Source organism: Lissotriton vulgaris, chromosome 8 (genome assembly GCF_964263255.1).
Source record: "Lissotriton vulgaris chromosome 8, aLisVul1.2, whole genome shotgun sequence".
In the NCBI taxonomy this organism is placed as follows: domain Eukaryota; kingdom Metazoa; phylum Chordata; class Amphibia; order Caudata; family Salamandridae; genus Lissotriton; species Lissotriton vulgaris.
The window spans coordinates 170,682,196-170,699,541 of NC_141696.1; the positions used below are offsets into that span (position 1 = coordinate 170,682,196).

Genomic DNA, 17,346 nt, shown 5'->3' on the forward strand with positions numbered 1-17,346 from the left:
CCACCAGTACCAGGATGAACCGATGTCCTTGTGCTGTACGGGGTCCAGGGGCCCCACAATGTCTATTCCCACCCTCTCGAACGGGGTGGTGTCCACTGGAAAAGGTTGCAGAGGGGCTTTCAGCTTGCGGCCGCTCTTCCCGCTGGCCTGGCACGTGGAGCAAGACCGGCAGTGCTGGAGTACGTCATTCCTCATCTTTGGCCAAAAAAAGTGGGTCACCAGGCGACTGTAGGTTTTGTCCTGACCCAGGTGACCAGCCAGGGGGACATCACAATGTCTATTCCCACCCTCTCGAACGGGGTGGTGTCCACTGGAAAAGGTTGCAGAGGGGCTTTCAGCTTGCGGCCGCTCTTCCCGCTGGCCTGGCACGTGGGGCAAGACCGGCAGTGCTGGAGTACGTCATTCCTCATCTTTGGCCAAAAAAAGTGGGTCACCAGGCGACTGTAGGTTTTGTCCTGACCCAGGTGACCAGCCAGGGGGACATCGTGGGCCAGGTTTAGCAAAAAGTCTCTAAAGCGGAGGGGCACCACTAGCACTCGACTGGCCCCTAACTCCGCGATTCTCTGTTCACTGTACAGCAGGTCATTGTCCCAATAGATCCAATGGGTTCCGGCGGTATCCCCGGCGCTTTGGGCGAGGGCTTGTTGGCGGAGTCCCTCGAGGGAGGGACAGGTCTTCTGCTCTTGACGAAACTGTTCTTGGGTGGGCCCCCCTTCCTGACGCCACTGAGCCAGGTCGGGAAGGTCCTGGAGCTGGGCGAGCCCTTCGGGGGTTTGCTCAGGAAGGTCGGCACGGACGGTGTCTTCGACTGGAGCGACCGGGGGAGGAGGTGCCGGCCATTCGGGTTCTTCGGGTCTGGGGATGGCACGGGCGGCCATGGACCGGGTGGTTACGCACGCCCAGTCCGGGAGACCCAACATCCCCAGGTGCTCTCTTCTCTCTACGGCGGCCCACGGGGAACTCTCCAGATCATTTCCCAGGAGGCAGTCTACGGGGGCATCATCTCGGACCGTCACCTTCAACATGCCGGAGACTCCTCCCCACTCGAAGGGGACGCAGGCCATCCGACAGACTCTCCGAGTTGTCGGCTGAGCGGACAGGGCAGAGAACGTTCGGCAGGATCTGTTCTGGGGTCACCAGGTGACAGCGGACGGCTGTCACACTGGCCCCGGTGTCACGTAGGGCTTCGGCCCGGCGCCCATTAATGCTCACCCACTGACTGTCCTTCCGGGTGTTGGCGGGTAGGGGGGCCCGCGGGACCATGTCTTTTCCCCCTAGGCATGCTAGAACCATGGCGGCCGGTTCCCATTCTGGGTGTTCTTGCTCATGTTCCTCGTGTTCTTCGGAGATTTGTTCTTCCCCCAGGGCGGCGGCAGCCATCTGGCGGGGTCTCTGGCTCTGGTTCTGTGGACAGTTCGGGTCATTGGCGTAGTGGCCGACTCGCTGGCATCGGTGACACGTGACATTGGCTCTGTACCCCGGGCGCGCCGGGGTGTTGCCCCGGTTGGCTGGGGGTGGAGTGTTGGCAGCGGGAGCGGCCGGGGCGTTGTCTCTTCCTCGTCCCTGGCCCCCTCCTCCTCCTCGGGGACGGTGCTGACCGTGGTTGTTCCGGTTCTGTTCATGTGGCCCATTCCGGCCCACTCGGGTGATTTCCCACCGGTCAGCCTCGGCGGCGAGCTGCCGTGGATCAGTCAATTTACTGTCGAGGAGGTGCTGCCTGAGCTCGACGAAGCAGTTGTTAGATAGGTGCTCCCACACCATGAGATTGAAGAGTTGCTCATAGGTCGTTACATTGCTTCCCTTGATCCAACCCTCGAAGGCTCGACTGAAATAGTTCACGTACTCCACCCAAGTTGTACCCGGGATCCGGGTGCAGTCTCGGAACCTCTGGCGGTACATTTCGGGTGTGAGCCCATAGCGGGTGAGGAGGGTAGCTTTCATGTGGTCATAGGAGGTCATTAGATGGTCGGGGAGCTGTAACAGGGCATCGCGGCCCTCATTGACGAACCTCCCCCATAGGCCGGCTCCCCAGTCGCTTCGGTCGATCCGGTGGGAGGTCATAGCGATCTCGTAGGCCTTGAACCACTGCTGTATGTCGTCATCTCGGAAATATTCTCGCACGACATCCTTGGGGATGTGTACTTTCTTTTCTGTTGCTCCCGGGGTGCGCGGTTGCTCGGCCACTCCTAATTCTTTGTTCTGCTTACGTAATTCGATCTCTGCTAGGTTGCGTTCGTGTTCATACGCCAGTCTCTTCTCTTCGAGCTCTCTTTGTCTCTGTTTTTCTTCCCTTTCTTCTCGGAGCCGTAGATGTTCTAGGTTCAGTTTTTGTTCGGCTAATTTGAGTTCGCCCTCCATTTTGAGCCGGGCCATTTCTAGTTCATGTAGTCTGCTTTTCTCTCGCTCTTGGATTTCGTTTTGCGAAAGACCCGTTCTTCGCTCCTCGGGAGCCGTGGCGTTTTTCTCGGCTGCTGTGATATTTTGGTCCGGGGTTCTGTCGGCCCCGGTTTCTGCCCATGACTCAATGGCGTGCTTGAAATCGTCCTTAGTACTCAGACTGGTGGTAGCGATACCTAGTTCAATGCAGAATTGCTTCAACTCACGATGGCTGTACTCTTCCAATTTCTCCATCTGGAATTTCTCGGTGGATCCGTTCTCTTTGGTTGTCATCGTGGTTTTGTCGTGGGGTGAGCTACTCTCTGTACGATTACGCGTTGATTCGGATCGCGCCGCTGGCCACCAATGTTAGACGGACCGGGAGGGTCGGCCGAGAATAAGGGGAGAGGTCTCCGGGGAGAGCCGTCTCCAGCGATCGTACAGACGAGTAACTTCCCCCCCACAGATGTACACCACACACAGATAAGGTTTAACGTTCTTTATAAGCAATTCTTTAAGTACGGTGAAATGGTACAAGGAGGTCTGGACTCAGGGGTCCCCTCGGTTCTAGTCTCTCGATTGGGAAAAGGGTAGCGGGACAGTCTTGTTACCAATCTGGTAGATGAAATAGCTCACAATCCTCGAGCTCGGCGTTCTAGATGATCGGGCCGCGGCGGAGCCAGCAGGTCCCGGGATGGTTGAAGGTAGCGACGGTCCGCGGCGGAGCCAGCAGGTCCCGATGAAGGTGGTGGTTACAAACGGTCCGCGGCCACGCCAGCAGGTCCCGACGACGATGAAGGTTTCAGAAGGTTGCGGCAGCGCCAGCAGGCAGGACAATAGTTCGCAAGGTAGGACTACGGCAGCGCCAGTAGTCCGTCAAGGATGAGTTCTTCACTGCGTCTCTCGACTCCAGGATACAACTGCCTTCCTGCTCTGGAGCTGCCCCAGTTATAGGTCTGGTGCCCTTTGATGTCCGGACCCTCGCACTTGGAGGTCGGGAGGTCCGGGATGAGGGAGTCCAGACACCCAGCAGGGGGGTGGAGCCAGCACCCGGGGGAGCTGGGTGCGATCGGCACCTGGCGGGGGAGAGCCATCGATACTTCTTTCTCCCATCAACCTGCCAAGTGGGCCGTTCACCTCCTGGGTGGATGGTGGTGCCGGGATGTCGGGGCCTGGCCAGGCCCAGGGTTAGGGTCGATCTGAGGCCACGCGGCCTCGTGGTGCAGTGTCCAAGATGGCGGCCGGGCCGGCCGAGGGAGCGGGAAGGAATTCGGCCCCATGATACAGAGATGTCCGCGGCAGGAGTCCCGCATGGGACGGGGTGCGGGTTGCCTTTGTGGGTAACATCTGGAGGACCGGGGCCCGGGTCCTGTCATGTGGGGAGGAGGCAAGCCCCTCACGTGGCCTGTCCAACACACCCCTTCCGTGATCATGAAAGGAACGAAAAGCAGACGTGGTCGGGCGCGTGGTGGAGAGACATAAGTACTTGGCCGTAGCCCGGGAGTCCTTAAAACGCTCCAGCGCACTATCAGCCTTATCACCAAACAGGCAAGTGACATCTAAGGGCATGTTCATTAGAGAACTTTGTACATCCCCTGTAAAACCAGTGGACCGCAACCAGGTGTGGCGACGGAGGGCCACCGTCGTGGAAATCGCCCTACCCAGTGAGTCAGCGGTGTCCAATCCACACCTGATGCGAACTTTGCTGCATCTTTCCCCTCAGCAACAGCTTGGGAAAGCACTGTCAGAGCCTCCTCTGGACACTGAGGCAGCACCTGTGCAACAGTGTCCCACACTACATGGAAATAGCGGCCCAAGAGACATTCGGTGTTCACCAACCGCAGCCCTAAGCTGGCAGATGAAAACAGTTTCTTGCCAAACTGTTCCAGCTTCTTGGATTCCTTATCTGGCGGGGCAGTAGGGAATGCTCTCTGGGAAATTGAGGCCTTGATGACCAGGCTCTCCGGGGTTGGGTAGGTAGACAGAAAAGCAGGGTCACCCAGGGCCGGGGATGGCGCCTGGCTACGTTCTTATCCACGGGAACACCTGTGGCTGGTCTAGACCAGGTGCCCATCAAGACGTCAGTTAAGCCCTCATTGAACGGCAGCAGGGGCTCCAAAGAGCTTGCCACCGGCTGAAGTACTTCAGTGAGGAGATTAGTCTTGAGGGTCACTGAAGGCAGGTCGAAGTCAAGGGCCTCAGCTGCTCTACGGAGCATCACAGTGAATGTAGCCCCCTCCTCCATAGCCCCAGCAGGAGAAAGAAAACCAGGGTCAGAGGCGAGGTGAAGGCCACCGGCATCATCTAGCTTTGCCTTGCGAGAGGGTCTTAAGACCCCTGCCAGTTATCCCCTTCCTCCACTGCCCGTGGAACAGGCTGCGGCAGTAGGGGAAGGACAGGGAAATACAAATTGCCAAACTGTGCCAGACAGAGTCGGTCCGGCTCCGTGTCCCAATTAGGGCCCCAACTAGGGGCAAAATTGTTCGGAAACCCGGGCAAAGGCGGTGGAGGAACGAAGGGAAGCCACTGTGGCACCGGGATCGGAGCAGCAGGTGGCGCCGGGGCGGGAGCCGCCGGCAGAGGTCCCTGCAGCGCCGGAGCTGCCGGCAGCAAGGGAGGGTCCTCAATAGGAACCGCGGGGCACGAAGGCGCGCCGGCGGGAGCCCGAGGCCTGAAGAAGAGATCCATGGCTGCAAGAAAATCTTGCACCTGGGCAGGAGTCACCGACGGACCCGGATAGGGCGGGTAGGCCGCTGAACTCACAGGCTCCAAAGGAGCCATGGGGGTGGTACCCCTGGTCTCCTCATCCGCATCCGGGGACCGACGGGGGAGATATCGGAGAGCAGCAACACTTCTTCGACTTCTTCTTATGTAATCTCTTACCCGATTCAGAGTGTGACGACTTCGACCCCGAGGAGCGATGATGATGGCTCCGCGATCGGTTCCTCGATCGACCCCTGGACCTCATACGACGCAGAGAAGACTGCCGGTCCTCCAGCAGCTTACAGGACCGCTCCCGTAAGGACTTCGGAGCCATGGCCAGACAGTCGGAACATGACCGGGAGTCATAGTCGCGCTCCAGATAGTAGAGACAGACGCCATGGGGCTCGGCTACCGGCCCCGCAGAAATTAAACCCAGGCATCACTACGTGGAACCAGGAGTCAAAGACTCAAAAGGAGAAGACAAAAAGTCTCAAAAGGATAGTCAAAAAGTAACTAGGGTATGTGCTCTAACCGGACCTGCGCTTGCTGGTGCGGAAAAAGAAAACTGACGTCAGCGCGCATGGGTGGCGCCTAAGTAGTCTCCGTGACGTCATCTTGGCGCCTACGATGCTAGCGACTGACGTGGAGCCGCACGACGCCACCTTCCGACGTGCAAGGGTACTGCTGATGAGAACTTTCCGGATCCAGTCTGACGCCTGGAGATATTCTAAGGTTAGGAATCTATCACTCACGTATTTCTTTCAGATCAGGATAGCTAAGATAGGGCAAACCCCTGCGTGCCATCTCGGAGATAGATCAATACATCATCTGCGTATAGCGAGATAATGTGGTGAGCCCCGTCTAGGGATACCCCCAAATCTGCTCGCTTTCTCCGGACCCGCGCCGCCAGAGGCTCCATTGCCAGAGCAAAGAGCAATGGCGAGAGGGGCACCCCTGCCTGGTCCCTCTATAAATATGGTAGGTAGCCGAAAAAGCCATTCCTGTGCGCACTCTGGCGGTGGGCTTCCCATAAAGGAGACGGACCCACTGCAACCAGTCCTCCCCCAGTTGCATCGCACCCATGACAGCCAATAAAAAGTGTCAGTGCAGGCTGTCAAACGCTTTTTTTAAATCAATCGCCACCACCACTACCTCCGCAAGTCCGGGTGAAACATGAAATGGTACAGCCTCCCACTCATCCTCCCTGTGCTTGCTTCCTTGCATTCTCCAGTCATGCTGCTGTACAGCAGAGCTACAAATCAGTCACAGGCTCTCGTAGGTGAGACTGATTGACTTTGTCAATGTCTATTATGATTTGCACCATATAACACCTGTGGTTCCCTACCCTGAAAGCACACATCTGTCTTATGCAAGTAATTAGCATGTCATCTTATGGAAAACAAGCTGTGTCTAAATGAGCTCATATGGTTAATTATTTGCGAAATGGTATTCAAGAAAAAGGTTTATAAAAAATTATGTTTTAGAAAGGTTTTGCACTGTTAAAAGCTAAACCACGAGAGCCGAATGCAAAAAAAGACGCATAAAACGTAAGCACAGTACCTCATGGTGATGGAATATATAGGTCTTGTAATTTTATTCTATTTAGGACTATTCAAATGTTAATAGTACTTTTGTGTGTTTTTTTTTTTACACAAATGATACAGTGAAAAGTAAACTTCGAAATCTGGTAAACTCATGTAAGATCTTTTCATTTTTTAATCAAGTTATTTTACACTGTCCTTGAATAAAGCATTTATCAAAGTCTGCATGGGTCACTCTGGACCGGCAGCAGGGGAGTTATTCATACTGTGAAACAGGAGGAACGCCTCGTTTATTTATTGCCCAACATCAGATCACCTCACCCAGTGAGCAGTGAAATCGAAGAGCTGTCTTGAGCAAGCTTCGGGCTGGCAGTCGTTATGTAACCCATGGGATTATTAACCAAGCTGTGGAAGTAGATTGCCTGCACGATCCAACTTTTGCCACTGTTGCAATTTGACTGCTCCAAAAAAAAAAAGTCACGCCACCAGCTTCTGGCCCATATAACCCCTGAAATGCCAGCAGATACCCAGTCGCACTGGGAATCACCCACCTAACAACTGCCCTGCGACTCGAGGAGGCCTCTGCACAGTTCCAGAGATGCAGCACCCGAAAAACTGCCTCGCCTCCGCCATGGCCAAGTTCTCCGAAGCCGCCTGCAACATGGAGCACGAAGTGATGTTTCCCAGCCTGCTGCTGGATGTCCCGCTGGACCAGCCGCAGGGCACCGGCCTCTCTGACCTTTACCAGAGCTACATCATGCTGAAGTCCATCCGGATGACGGTGGAAACTGGGCTGATCCCTCTGGACGGCTGGCCGGCCAAGGCCAACACCACAGACCTGCACCCGGAGACGGAAGAGAGCCCTGACCTGGAAGTGCTGCTCCTGTCTCACACCCGAGGACTCCTGCACGTTCTGAGCCGCCTGACCAACCAAGCCCGCGCGCTGACCCGGAGGTACAAAGACATGATGGGGATGGCTCACTGACGACAGGTGACGTGAGCACAGCACCGCACCGAAGGTCCACGACTCAACCAAACTTGGAAATGAAGAGCGTCTACAACAAACAGCACAGAATAATCCACCGTCATCGATGAACCATGAATCGTTCACCTCAAGTGCTGTCAAGAAATGCAGATTATTTTAACCTGTACATTTTATGGAAAAAAAGCAGACTCTAGTCTTCCTTGGTCCGTGCTGTATCCAAAATTAGGTAAAGTAACAAACTGAATCAAATTCATAGCATCAAATGTTTGTAAGAGACCACTGCACCACATGCTTTAAAGTCTCGTTTGTGTAAGGCTGCCTTTGTACTTGTGGGGTTTGAGGTGGAAATTACTTCTGTAATTAGGGGTCATTGGCAAGCTTGTTAATGCTTAAATGACAATGTTACAGCTACAGGAAAGCCCGGAGGTACAGTGGATTTATAGTCGCTGCAAAGGATTCTTAACTGTCTGGATTAAAGCTGCATTAAAAAGTAATGACACTGCATCGAACAACATATTTGCATTCGCTAAGACGGACATGAGTAAAAATCAGAGGCACGAACCAGAGGACTTGTAATAAAGGACCTCAAGGTAGAGGCAGTTATCAGACTCCGATGGTGTATTCTGATGGCATAGACCGAACACCAAGGAGGACACCATTCACAGCAAAGTAATCCCTTCAAGACTGTTTACTTTTTTTGTAAAAAAAAACTAAACCCAAATGCTGGATTGTCAAAGTATTTTTAAGCGTTAATAGATTGTCTGTTGGTATCAGCATGTGTGAGGCAGTGAGGTGTCACGTGAGAAAGCATCAATGAAATAAACTGAACATGAGCAACTTGTCTTAGCCAATCCGGTTAATTTATTTGCTGTGTGTTACTTCAAACTGCCCTCAAAAAAGAGTCTATCTTCAACTAAAAAATATTATTCTAGGACCAGCATGCTTTTATCCCACGTTTACCTGTTATGCACAGTAGGGTGACCAACTGGCATGGGTGCAAATTCAGGACGGTAAGTGTAAAAATTCAGGACAAAGGGTCAACATTCAGGACAAACCTTCGAGACGAAAGGTAAATTTTACAGACACATCAGAGGAGGTTGCGCGATAGTATAAAAGTAAGTAAATAGACAACCACTTAAGTACAAGTCAAAATAAGTTTATATTAGGTTGAGACAATTGTGCAGGGCTTTTTGTGGTATTTCATATGAAAATAATCTATTTAGATGGTTACTGCATTGTGTTGACCTGTCTGATATTTTGTTTACAATTCATGGTCTTGAGCAGGTATGTTTGGTGAGAGAAGTGGTCGGGAAGATCTGATCGGATAGACTTTGTAACTAGCATCTCATATCGGAGTTCTATTGTGAGATTTAAAGCGGCACACATAGGTGATCTAAAGGGAGGATTGCTGTGATGAACCTAATATAGGGAACGCATGATGGGTGTTTCAGCAAGTGTAACTAAAAATATGAAATTGGACTTTGCTTAGGGGGGCTTCGCAGAGAGTTGCACTAGCTGACGGAAGTCACAAAGGTGCTTTTCCCTGCAGCTTCCTTAAAGAAGGCACTGTCGATACACCATTACATACTTTATTTTTGACGCCTTGCCTATTGCTGCAAACACAATATACATCTCAAGCACAGCTCATGGCACTATGAGGCTCTCCCTAAAACTTTACACCTAAAACAAAACATGCAAACATTTACAATTATTAGTGTAACATTCAGGTAGCAGTTGGGTGCCACTAAAAATGTCATATGCATGATGTATAGATCCCACATATAAGCACACAGCAAATACAGAATAGTAACACATAAGCAAGGGAGTAGCCAGAAAATTAAAATACCTCCCACTTACAACCAAAGCTCTTATGGCACCAAGAAAGCAAAGTAAGTGATCACAACACTCCAGAAGAGCTCTCTTGTCCAAGGATCTAGCCATTCATCCTTCCATCAAACCCCTGTATCCACCATTTAAAATTTACATTGACATCTATTAATTCTTTCATCCATCATTCAGTCTTTCACCATTCATTCTGTCCTTCCATCTGTGTGCCCATCAATATGCAAACCTTTTCAACCATTTGCAAACCTATCCATCATCTATCTTTCCTTCCATCATTTCACTCATCCATCCTTTCTCATCAAATCCACTCTTCCACCAATCCATCCATTCACGCATCCATCCAACCATTTACCCTTTCACCCAAGCCATCCTTTCACTCATCCATCCACTCTCCCACCCATCCATCCATTTACCCCTTCACCCATCCAACCATCCTTTCACTTGCTCCTCCATCCACCTAGTCACTCATCCGTCCACCCATTCAACATTTCACTCATCCATCCATGCTTTCTTCCAGCTCTCCACCCTCCCTTTCACTCATGTATGCATTCTTTCAATCATCCATCTTTACATTCTTTTCACTCATCCATGCACCCATTTGCCCATCCATTCTGTCAATCATTCATCCATGCTTTCACTCATCCATCCATTCATCCTACCTTTCTCTCCATTCCCCTTTCACTTAGCCACCCCCACCCACCCTTCCATCCACTCATGAATCCACCCTTTCACTCATCTATCCTTTTATCCATCTACCCTCCCTTTCACTCACTCGTCCATCCTTACATCCACCCTTTCACTCATCCATCCATTCACCCTTTCCCTTATCAATTCATCAACCCATCCATCATTTCCCTCATCCACCCACCCATTCACTCACCCATCATCCACCCTTTCACTCATCCATCCATCCACTGATCCATCCACCCTTTTAACCATCAATCTACCCTTCCACTCATACATCCATCTATTTACCCTCATCCATCCATTCACCCTTTTAATCATACATTCATCCTTTCACTATCTTATCCAGCCATTTACCCATTCCTTCACTTACTCACTAACCCACCTTTACAAATTAATTATGAGCTGAGCCTTTTTCTACCGAGTTACAGACAGAAGAGGCCCATCAAGAACTTCAACCTCGCTGTAGTTCCTAAAGCAAAGGGTGGGAGGGGGTTCACTATGCCCCTGGACAAAAGCATGGGATGAAAAAACTAGGGGTCTCTCCAAGGGGCGTGTCTGATGTATTTAATGGTGTGGCTTAAAACAACTAAGCTAAAAATGTGCTGAGCATAATGTACTGCCCGACTGGTATTTTGCGGTTTCTATAATTGCATCTAGTAACATTAGACCTACAACAAGCCATGACTATTGGCTTTGTCAATGGATGTTAACTGCATAAAATAAATAAAAAAGCAGCAACTATGGCTTTGTTGTATATATTATTAAAATGTTTCAGCTCTGAAATCATGAGACTGTGTAAGAACTATAACCCCCTTTTTTTGAACTTCTTTCGCCAGCTTCTATTCATGAACTGGCACACAGCAGCATGGGCTATTTTGTACATTTGTTTTGTACATTTCTTCCATCTAACCCTAACAGAAGGCCCTGACCTAGACCGTGGCATGAGGAGGCCACAACATGCTGCAACAGCCCAAACGTGCCCATTCTCATTCTGTATGTGGCAATCAGCCAGCATACAGATTGACAATGGGCGGGTGGGGCTGCTCTTGTGCTCGAGGATGAGTGAGAGACGGCCCCACCAGGGAGCTAAGGCCTCTCGCAGGGGAACCGCTCTGCTCCCTGCAAGGCCCAAAATTACAGACAAAAGGCGTCCGTAGAAGGGTTCGTCATGGTCAATGGAAGTGAGGTCCAAATTACGGATGGTCAATGAAATTTACGGACGGTTGGTCACCCTAATGCAGAGAGTGAAAGCAAAATCGTTTACTTAGATGTACCTCTGTCACATAATAAAGAATTGATGGATACATGCTTCCATGGTACTTCATTACGTTACCTTGCATTCCAAAACACCGCCCTCCCCTTCATTCTCTTGTTCTAATCGTTGAAGTCCCCCCCCCCATCAGTCTGTGCCTCTGCTAGAGGCTTCAGGGGTACAGTCCTGCCAAATTATGTCCTGAGCCTCAGCCTGAACTGTGCTAATTATTTAACTTTAAAGTATTCACGAATATCATTTTTTTGTGTTTTCATGAACACCGCCAGTGTGAGGGTCAGTCCTCTTGGCCTCTACGCGGGCTCACGATGAAAGGAAAATGAAGCTGGCTGCCCAATGATCTATCTACAGTGTTTGTTTAAAAACACAGAGCTTTGTAGGATTGCAGCAGTATACTGATCGGTTAAACTATGATCCCATCACGCAGGTAATATCCATTTTATTTAGGATACTGGGAATGCCTTGTGAAGCATAATATATCCACTAAAATATGGCTGTCGGGATGCATATCAGTGCACCCTGAAGGAAGTGAGGAGCAGGGGCGCAACTAGAGACACTTTTGGGAGGGGGGGCCGGGGCAATGGGGCAGGACAAGAATTTCCAGAAGTGGGGTACGAGCTATCCTCATAGCCAATATAATAACAAGTGACAAACTGTACCATTTAAATATATTGGACAAACTTGATATTGTAACAAGCATGTTTTTGTAGATTTGACACTGCTCCTAGGATACTCACAGTGCGGACTGAGTGCACCGACAATTAAAAACAACTTCTATAAAGTTGAATCCAAAGCACATAACACGTTTTCACAAAGGTATTTCAAGAATACAACACCCTTTTTGCCAATTCCCCGATTCCTTCTGTACAGGACAATGTAACTGTGAACTATTTATAATTGAAAGTACAGAAATATGCTCCTGCCCCATAAACAACTGAAGGCATAATTTAGTGTACCCAATTGGATGTTGCAAAATATTCAGGGGTGAAGCTGCCCTTATATACAGGTCTCAAAAGATTAAGCTTAGTGGCAGTGCCTAATTTGAGTCGGTGGAGCCCACTTGCACTCAATCTTGGGGTCCTGCACTAATTTTTCCTCATCTGACTTTGCTCCAGAACAAGAGAGAGTAAAACACAAAAGGGGGGAAAGGCAAAATAGAAAGATGGAAAAATTCTGACAAAATGAGAAAGCAAAAATTTAAAAGAACCTGCAAAAGTTAAATAAGTGGGCAGGGAGTGCCTGGTGGTAGATGAAAGTGGCACACAGTAGAATCAAGCCTTGGCAGTGTTGGTATTCAGCTCACCTGACATTTGAAATTGCCGGGCACAGGATCCTGAGCAAAACTTTGGGTCCTGGCCTTTATGATTATAAATTAAGGACTGCTTTGTCGGTTACCACAAGTGAAGTTGGGGTAGATAGCTGATAAACCATAGGCTTAATTCCCCAAATACTATTCCTTCTTCTGCAGTTGTGTGCCAATGAGTTGGTAATATTACTGCATGTAACTGCACAGCCACACAGAGTGCTACACACACACAAAATGGTCATTGTTAGCATGCCAAATTGAACAAATCCCCTATATGTAAACATATTGAACCACATTCAGTAGGAATGCCGACAAGCTAGCAGAAAAGTCGATTTGTAAAGAGTATTATAGACAGAGGTGCCATTCTCATTGGCAGAGGCCTAGCTAACTACAGATACAAAGTTATTTTTTAAGAAGATTTGTCCAAGTCCCTATAGAGATGGACATGGGAGAGGTCAAGTAACAGGCATGCCAGTACTACATTTTAATCCATTCCAGTGTTTAAATCAACCCGTGTGGGAGTCAGTGCTGCTTTCGTGCCACAGCAATACCAGAATCTGTTTTGGTAATCTAGGAGAAGGTTACCATCTTCCATGAATGTAGCTATTTGTCTTGATGCTGACCTTTCAATCTATTTGCCTATAAACAGTTTATTAGAAGGAGAACTTGTTTGAAAGCCTCTTTGCTTTAGGGAGTTCTTTTGAGAAGAGACCTTTATCCAAGTAGTTGTTGATTGTTCTGGCTTGATCCCCTGCAGAGCTCCTAATTAGGATATTCTTGGATATATGAGCAGGACATATTTGTACCAGTGATGGTGCTGATCTACAAGCTTTTGTAGCTTTATTGAAGTCCTATGTGGTCAGGAGGTTAAAGGTGAGTAACTCTGGATTGTTTTTATAATTTGTTTTCTCGTTAACTGTGCAGCACTGTTGGAATTGTGATTGAGCCTTGGAGCGGGATGGAGGGGGTCTAAAATAATTTGGAGGTTTGAAATAATGCAGGTGTGCCAGGCACACATCAAGAGAAAGTCCAGAGGCCTTTGACTGGGTTGCCAAGGCATCAGTATTTCCTAAGGCACTGCCACTTCAGTTACTGTAGTTAGAGGATCCTTTTACCTGTGAACTCTCCCAGTGGGTTTGTCATCTAGAGGCCCATCGTCACCTCCCCCTGTTCAGATCAACTAACTCATGTTTAGGTCTCTTGACCACAGTCTACTCGTCAGGCCACAGGCCATCTGTACAGCTCATGGGACAGGTTCCGCTGAAGCAAGGCAGGCATCAGGTATTTGGGCTTCAGTCAGCTTTCCCTGCTACCTACTCATAATTCTAATGCATAGTCCGACAGGACAGCTGGGCAATACCTAGCTCCATGGAGACAGTCATTCACTTACTAAGATTTCAGTGAGATTCCAAGGCAAAATGGGTGCATATAGAAACTGTATAAGATTGTTGGCACTAAATGCATGAGAGGAAAAAAATGAACACTAAAAATTTGAATAAAACAGAGAGGGTTAAAAAACAACAACACTGCACTGCTTCTTGATGAGTTATGTCATGGCAACTCATGACATAACTCCATGCAGTAGTCTGGAAAATTTAAGATACTTGTATAGTGCTGTGATGTGCTTTTTTTCAAAGTAGTAACACTATTGGAAACAAACTAATCCACTCTTTACAAATTAATATCACAGCATCCAATTGACTGCTTTGGCAAACATGTTTTTTTTTAATCTTGTAACACTTTGCATCTTGGTATTTTACATACAATGAAAAAAGAAGAAAAAAAAAACAAGCTCCACAATGAAAGCATTGTGGTGAATGGAAAGCCAGGAATGGCGGTAGGTGCCACACAGTACAATGGGCAACTATGGAAATATAGACAAGTTTCACTTTGTGATTTTTGGCCTACTTTTTTTGAACAAATCAAAAGCTATGCAGTGAAATGGTGAATGCGCAAAGATTCCATGTCATGTGCAGATGTTAGAATTCAAGTTATAAATGTCAAACACTCAAACTCCTCTAAAATAGTGAAACCTGCTAAAAATGGACCGCCCACCACAGTGACAAGTCCAAGGGGCTATTGAACCAAAGCTATAGCATCACTTTCAACCCTTTGGTCACGCTGTGTAGTAACAACACCTGAACGTGTCTGAACTGAGAAGATGAACAGAAAAGCTTAATGCTGGTGCCGGTGTTCCAAAACAGAGCAGAAGCTTTGGTGTGCTTTCACAAGTCCCAGCGCTCCGACACCTTCGGGTAAAGTTTGCGCTATATAAAATCGCATAAATAAATACATTGTTGAAACGTGAGCCCAAGTGTCCTAAAGAACCTGGTGCTGGTGTGCACATCCTCAGACAGTGCTCCACTGTGGTACCTGCCGCCACAGAGCACTGCCATCATGCAGGCCAACAGGTTCAAACACTGATCTACGCCATGGCTTCAGCAACAACAAAAACAGCAGCTCCTGGGAGTGCTGGGTGCAGGGTGGCAGTGGTAATGTGACCGGGTCATAGGTGCTGCTCTGTTGCATTGCTATTGTGTAACCATCCTCCCTGGCGGGGACTTGATTATCGATCTACGACTTGCTTGATACAGTTGCTAACGTCTTGTCCCACCTGCATGGACCTTGTTCTTCACTTTATTTTATCGGTACGGAACACTACGGCCTGACTTCAATAGTTGCATAACAAAAAACTTTAAAATTAAACCTACATTCATCCTGTGACACGGTGCTGCGATATCCTTCAGTCTTTCTTCCTTTAAATGTTTGAGGTTCTGCTACGGTACTGTGTCGCCATAACGCAAGCTGTTGTGCTAACTGATCGTTCGTGGCCGGCCGGATGGTTGTAGGCCCGTATTTGTTATTCTTCCTTATGCACAATAAAGGTTTTCAAAAATTTAAAAAAAAAAAAAAAAAAAAAAGCAGCTCCCTCTGCAGGCCAAGGGAGCTCAGGTGAAGGATTAAAAATGTACTCTGGAGCCAGTGCCACTTCACCACCTGCAAAGCACCGTTCATCAAAGTCCCCACTCTATTCCATCACAAGCTCACAGCATCTGTTGTATTGCTTCATCCTTAACCTCTTGTGCCTGCTTCCCCCACTTCTGCAGCTCCCAGTTTATTCCCACATCCTCAGACTCAGTCCCTCACCATCCCCAAAGCCTCAGCACTGATCTCTCTTCTTTTGCCATCACTCTCCACTCTTGCACCGGCCACGCAGTTACAGATGGTATGGACTAGGTATCTAGGGCCTCATTTAAAAGGACATTGCGCCACCAGTCTATCCTTTTTTTGTGACACACCAGCGGCGCAGTGTACCTGCTATTTACAAGATTCAGAAAAGGGGGTGGTGATGAACAGAGTGTCTGAATTAAGCAGACCACTCTTACCGAGTCCAAAGATCAGGGCTTGATCCATCACCGTTATTTAGCTCACTGCACCATCCCAGCTCAGAACCTGGCTATATGCAAATTAGTCTGTCCCTGGCCCAGTGCATCATGGGAACAGGGCAGACCAAACTACCAAGCCAATTCTTCACCAGAAAGGAGGCAAGCTTCCGGGGACCGGTTTCTGGCATTTCAGCCGTTGTCGGCCCGGCTTGCTTGAATCCTGATGGTGCAGTGAGCAAGGGACTCATGTCTGAGTATACCCTGCCACACCTATAGTGGCCAAAAACGATTCAGAAAAGGGGGTGGTGATGAACAGTGTCTGAATTAAGCAGACCACTCTTACCCAGTCCAAAGATCAGGGCTTGATCCATCACCGTTATTTAGCTCACTGCACCATCCCAGCTCAGAACCTGGCTATATGCAAATTAGTCTGTCCCTGGCCCAGTGCATCATGGGAACAGGGCAGACCAAACTACCAAGCCAATTCTTCACCAGAAAGGAGACAAGCTTCCGGGGACCGGTTCCTGGCATTTCAGCCGTCGTCGGCCCGGCTTGCTTGAATCCGGATGGAGCAGTGAGCAAGGGACTCATGTCTGAGTATACCCTGCCACACCTATAGTGGCCAAAAACGATTCAGAAAAGGGGGTGGTGATGAACAGAGTGTCTGAATTAAGCAGACCACTCTTACTCAGTCCAAAGATCAGGGCTTGATCCATCACCGTTATTTAGCTCACTGCACCATCCCAGCTATTTACAAGGCCACGCAGTCACCCTGCGTGACTTTTCATGACCTTGTAAATAGGTGCCCCTTTCACACATTTCTCTGTGTGAAAGGGGCATTCCATCAGTGCTGCTGTGGGTGTTGCCACGCAACATGCATGGAACTGGACACATTGTCAGGTTCACAAAGTTTTGTAAAGCTGGGAATGCGTCAGAATCCTATGCCTCCCCAGGCGAAGTGTAGGAGTGGCGCAACGAGGAGAAATACTTTTATTTCTCCTTGTTTTTTCCTCTTTCTGTGCATGCCATCAATGATTGTTATTGTGCAGGAAGCTCTCCCTTCCTACACAAAAAAAATCATCCCCACAACGAAGGCACCGTTGCAACAAGACGCAAGGGTGCATGCACTGGAACATGGCAGCCAATTGTGCACCAGTGCAGGGAAAAGCACTCAGATGCATCGTATTGTTGTTAAGAAGACTTATCTCTGTGCTTTTACAATGACGCAGCTCAGCGCAGCAAAATGG

At 49.1% G+C, this 17,346-nt stretch overlaps 1 protein-coding gene across 1 annotated transcript; it reads left to right on the forward strand.

The window, feature by feature from the left end:
• The first annotated feature begins 7,133 nt into the window (after nt 1–7,133).
• THRSP (thyroid hormone responsive) lies at nt 7,134–8,446 on the forward strand. Its single transcript, XM_086933903.1, has one exon. The coding sequence runs from the start codon at nt 7,219–7,221 to the stop codon at nt 7,603–7,605; it is 387 nt and encodes a 128-aa protein (XP_086790029.1). The 5' UTR covers nt 7,134–7,218; the 3' UTR covers nt 7,606–8,446.
• The last annotated feature ends 8,900 nt before the right edge of the window (nt 8,447–17,346 follow it).